The sequence below is a fragment of the Meriones unguiculatus genome, chromosome 16 (assembly GCF_030254825.1).
Source record: "Meriones unguiculatus strain TT.TT164.6M chromosome 16, Bangor_MerUng_6.1, whole genome shotgun sequence".
Taxonomy (NCBI): Eukaryota; Metazoa; Chordata; class Mammalia; order Rodentia; family Muridae; genus Meriones; species Meriones unguiculatus.
Window position 1 is genome coordinate 864,959 of NC_083363.1, and position 5,187 is coordinate 870,145.

The following is a 5,187-nucleotide window of genomic DNA, read 5'->3' on the forward strand; positions in this document are numbered from 1 at the left end:
GGCAGTCACAGCTTCATGCAGGGTAGAGACATCGCCATGCTGAATGTGTGGCAGCCAAGGAGCTCTGTTCAGAAACTACCATCCAGCAGCATGGCTGCTCTGGCAAGGATCACACCCAAAGACATGATCTGGCTGGAATGCAGACCTGTCCTTATTGCACGCCTGTAAGCCTAAGGGTAGTAGGCAAGGCAAGGTTACTTTGTAGAGGCAGCAGCCATGTTTGCAAGTGATGTTTAATTGAGGGGCAGACAAAGTGACAGATCAGAGAAAGATCTGACAGAATGAGTCAGAGACAAGGTTTGCCCAGCACACACAAGAACAGCAGAGCAGGAGAGCCTACTTAAGGGCAGTGACACAGAAATGTTAGGTGAGGTGTGGAGGGTGATGTGTGTGTGTCACAGTTTTACCAGGACAGTTTTACAGAGACAGGTTACAGACACAACAAGCTGCACACAGGTGAAGACAGAACGGGCCAGAGAATGAGAAATCACCAGAAGGTTAGAACAGATTGCCAAAGCTAGGAGGAGGCCAAGCACAGCACCTCAGTGAGAGGCAGAGAAAAGCCTGATTGAGCCAGTCAGCCTGGTAGATTAGACTGTAGAATCTTCCATGCCTAGGTCTGGTGAGAGTTAGAGCAGAGAAGGAAATTCTTGGGGCTCAGCCCAAGTTGTGTAAAGCACAGCCCCTCTCCGGCTCTCATCTTCACCTGAGGCAGTAAAAGCTACATTTACAAGAAGCCTCTACTTAGGTGAAGACGAGATTCTTCTCTAGATGTCAGGGGTCCTCTGGCACCTTGCTGTCCCCTGAATTTTGGCATCTGGCTTGACCGGCCTGCTGCCCGGATACAACAGTGCATTCCTGGCTGACCTGGGGCTTTCAGTAAGATCATCATCCTGAAACACCTTAAATCCTCCTCTCTCGGGGCTCCTAAGTAACTCTTCTGAGGAACTTTCCAAATTACCATTATAAGCACATCTTGGTGGGCTATCCTGTGATTTCTAGTCACTTAGTAACCCTGCCAAAGGCAATTACATTCCTTCCGCTTCTGCCTATGTAGTTGTATGGAAAATTCAAATAAACAGAGACTTTGATCAGAGATACTGTCTTGGTCTTCATTTCTTGTGCCCTTGTCCCCTTTGCATTCCCACTCCCCCATTCAGGATCTCCTGTGACAGAACTGCAGGTCAGGTCAATTAGAGAAAGTAAAACATTTAAGGATTACTATTATTAAGCACAGTTCAAGTTTATTAGAAAGAGAAGTGAACAGATTTAAGCTGAGGTTGAATGGAAAGACAGGCACCAGGAAAAGGAAAGAGAAGACTGAAAGATGGATTTCAACTTCTCAACTTGATTTGGTTGGCTTTACCCACTAAGCAAACCATGGGAAGAATTTACCAAGCAAAATTGCCAAAATATCCACATCCTTATATGTTCAAGAAGGAAGAATAAGTTTGTAGCTCATTGGAAACTAAAGTCCGTCTCTGGTGGAGGTCGCCCAGGCCTGACTCTTCAGGTCAGCAGGAATGTCAGGGAAGACAGGTCCATGTGCAGAGGAGTCATGCTCAGGTCTAGGCTGGACTCACTTCCTTGTGTCACACTGACAGGAGACAGACACTTGGAACAGTTCCATGCCAGTCACTGAAAGAAAAGTCAGGAGCTTTTGAAGTCACACACGGTGGGTGTCTCACACTATAGAAGGAAATAATGAAGAACAAATTCTGATTGGTGACTGTTAAGCCATGAAACTGAACAGGCCTTCATGCTAAAAGCAGTCCCACTACAGAGAGCCAGCACAGCTCAGGAATGTGTTCTCTGAATACCTCCTATGCTACTGGCAGACATGCAGCAGACCTCTGGGAACTGTCTCTGCCTCTGGCAGAACAAACTAGACCTGTTAAGAGCCCACAGCAAGAGGGCCAAGAGCCCCCACAATGGGTGCCTGTCTACCCTATTGCCAGGGTCTCAGGAACCAACTCCCATGCATCTACCGGGAGCCAAAGCATAGAAGCCTCTGTCCACCCTGTGGGAAGCACACAGCCAGTGAGAGACAGGGAAGCAGTAAAGGCATGGGAGTGGGAGGATCTCCAGTCCAAAGCCCAGGGAAGTGTCTAGAACTATGAGTGCAGCTCCAGGGAAGGAGCAAACAGGAGGGAAGGTTTACATAGAGAGGACCAACTGGCCTCCTCAGGTCTGTTCTCAGTAGGGACCTTCTCTGTGGCATCTGTCTGTGGGGAATCAGAACCAGTGTGATGGGCCTGTCCATTATTTCCTTTATGCTCTACAATAGAGTTCATGTCAGCACACAGGCCCAGGGCCCAGGTGTGCATACTACCTTCCTCTGCTGAGGCAGGCACATTTAGAGCCTGGGTTTGAAATCTCTGGGGAGACAAGAACTCAGGTCACCTTCCTTCCTTACCTTTACTTCTTTGATAGCAGAAAGATCACTACAGCTCCCACCACGAAAGCTCCAAGAACCAGGCCAATAAGAATGGCCATGAGGAAGAGGGTTGGCTGAGGAGGCTCTGAGGAGGGAAGGGAAGGAAGAGTGAGGACCCTGACCCTCGCTCTCCACCCTAATCCTGCTCAGGCGTTTCCTGACAACAGGCTCTGTGCTCACACCTGCCCTTACCCCATCTCAGAGTGAGGGGCTCAGGTAATGCTTCATGGTTCACATGACATGTGTATCTCAGCTCCTCTCCAGAAGGAACCACCACAGCTGCCCACTTCTGGAAGGTTCCATCCCCTGCAGGCCTGGTGTCCACCAGCTCCACTTCCTGAGTGTGGTTGTTCCCATCCCTCTGCCAGGTCAGGGAGATCTCAGCAGGGTAGAAGCCCAGGGCCCAGCACCTCAGGGTCACATTCCCTCCAGGTCTGACTTGGTGGCTCACATGTGCTTGGGGAGCATCTGAGAGCAACAATTGGAACAGTTAGGCATTTGCATTCCTCCTGGGGTGTGAGCAGAGCTCATGTGACCATCCCTGGACAGGAGGGGAGGGCTGCCTCAGGGAGGGGAGCAGACTCCAGTCAGAAGCCTAAAGGCCTGGTCTGGATGGTCTAATCCTGAATTTCATAATCGCCATGGGGCAGCAGGGAGCAGGAGACTCGGGGTCTCCCTCTAGGCAGATAGACTTCTGGATCTGACTGGACAGGGGGTGAGGGACTCAGCAACCCTGCAGTCAGACTCAGTGTCGCTGTGCAGGGAGAGTGAACCGGCCTGAGAGAGGCCATGATTCTGAAATGGAAGGGAGCTGCTGCTTAATTGACACACTGAACTGTCCTGGGAGAGGGTGAATCCTCTGGAGAGTCCCTCTCTTTGAATCAGGAAACCGAGGAACACTCTTTGCCTTTGATGCAAGACAGTGTAAGTATTCCAGCTGCTCCCTGCCTAGGAGGAGGCCTCAGGTGACAGGAGCTCCAATCCCAGAAACAGAAGGAGCTGGCAAGTGCCTCTCTTACCAGAGCGCAGCAATGTCTCCTTCCCAAGGTCCAGGTATCTACGAAGCCTTTCCACACAAGGCCCCTGCAGGTAAGCCCTCAGATCATTTGCTATTCTGTGACTGTCCAGGTGGTCCTTTAGTGTGTGAGCTGCCTTGCCCTCTGCAGTCCAGGAGCTCAAGTCCTCATTCAGAGTGATGTAATCGTAGCCATAGTAGAGGAGCCAATAGTGACCGCGGAGGAAGCGCCCATCATTCCCCACACTGCAGCCAAGCACAGCCTGTAGAGTGCGATATTCTTCCCCACCCCATCAGCTACCCGTCACTGGGCTGCTTCTGCCCCTCGGGGAATTTTGTCCCAGTCTAAACCCCTAACCAGGCACAGTCTCTCACTCTCCCGGGTCGAAGGTCTCCAGAGCTCCTTTCCTGTATGGCTGAACCATAGGGAGACTGGAATGGAGCTCAGTGGAGCAGACCATGAAGGTATGGAGGGGATGTGACCTCAGAGCTGGGACCACTCACCGTTCTTTCTGTGGTTGTAGTGGTGCATCAGGACACTAAGTATCTGTCTGTCAACATGTGACATGAGGACCGCTTCCTCTGTCTCCTTCCTCCAATATTCACGTGGTTCCTGCTCCATCCAAGGAGCCCGGGGTTGCATCACTGCAGTTGCTGCCTTGCTGTCGAATGCCTCAAAAGGTGTGGTGTCCAAATAGCCGACCCGGATGAACCGGGGCTGCCAGAGGTCTGGTCCATAAACCAGAGTGTCATAAAACAGCAGCCAGTGAGAACCTGGGGGTGGTGTGCACTGAGACTCTGACTCTTCTGCCTGGACCCAGGGCAGGTTGGTGGGATGGGAAGGAAGCAGTGACGGGTAGAGGAGGCCCTCTGGACCTGAGATGAAGGAGAGGGTCAGGGGTCAACCAGCTGGGGGAGCTGGGAGGGTCTAGTTATGGGAGGGAGAAGATGCAGAGGTGAGAATTCCCAGAGCTGCACCTTGCTCCCCAAAAGGCCATTTCACTCCAGGCCCAGCAAGTACCTGTGCAATTCTGGGTCAGGGCCACGGCCACCAGCAGGAGGAGGAGGGCAGAGGGTCCAGGCATCCTCATTCTCCGAGATGAGTTGAGTCTCAGTCAGCAGTGGCGTCTCTTCACTTCATAACCCTGATGTGGGTGAGGCTGATTGGCTGCTCTGAGATTTCCCAAAGGTAGTGGCATGGACCAGATGGGTTGGGTCTTGGAGAGGTGACCTCCTGGGAAAGAAATTTCTAGGGTCTCCTCTCCCACCTCAGACCCAGTTTTCTGACCATGTATCTTGGCATCAATGTTTGGACATAAGCTGCATTTCCTTGATCCATGTCCTCCTGGTCCTGGTCACCACATCCTTGAGTCTTAGCCCTGTGACCAGCAAGTCAGCAACTCTCAAACGTTGGGATGTCAGAATCTCTACACACCCTTAGACCTTGTGTAGCCTTCCATGCTGATTGTACGCTTGCGGTTTTGTCAATCCACAGTCATCATGTTAGGAACTGGAGTCTTTGAGAGTTTTGATTCAATGAGGATATTAATAACTAATTGTAAGTAAGCAGAATAAAAAAGAGAAAGAATTGTTTTCCAAAATTAAATGGTGCTGTCTAAGAGCTTTTTGGATAGTCAACATTTCTTGAAGTCCTTATCTTCATCTTCCTCACTACACATCAAGAGAATTTGTGTCTCCTTTTTCACATTTTTCTTTCATTTGAAATGCAGAAAAA

The 5,187-nt window shown here is 50.7% G+C and overlaps 1 protein-coding gene across 1 annotated transcript; it reads right to left on the minus strand.

Moving 5' to 3' along the window:
• Positions 1–2,418: 2,418 nt before the first annotated feature.
• Positions 2,419–4,543, minus strand: LOC110543569 (class I histocompatibility antigen, Gogo-B*0101 alpha chain-like). The gene is made up of 5 exons (XM_060368974.1): positions 4,474–4,543; positions 3,957–4,226; positions 3,457–3,732; positions 2,630–2,905; positions 2,419–2,522 (listed from the first exon to the last, which is right to left on the minus strand). The coding sequence occupies exons 1-5, from the start codon at positions 4,541–4,543 to the stop codon at positions 2,419–2,421; spliced, it is 996 nt and encodes a 331-aa protein (XP_060224957.1).
• Between the last annotated feature and the right edge of the window lie 644 nt (positions 4,544–5,187).

Excerpts from the sequence above, each read along its gene's own strand:
- LOC110543569 (XM_060368974.1), bottom strand. The coding sequence starts at position 4,543 with ATGAGGATGCCTGGACCCTCTGCCCTCCTCCTCCTGCTGGTGGCCGTG. Across the intron at positions 3,733-3,956 it reads CTACAACCACAGAAAGAACG|AATATCGCACTCTACAGGCT; the intron begins GTGAGTGGTCCC and ends GGGGTGGGGAAG. Across the intron at positions 2,906-3,456 it reads GGAGACATTGCTGCGCTCTG|ATGCTCCCCAAGCACATGTG; the intron begins GTAAGAGAGGCA and ends TGTTGCTCTCAG.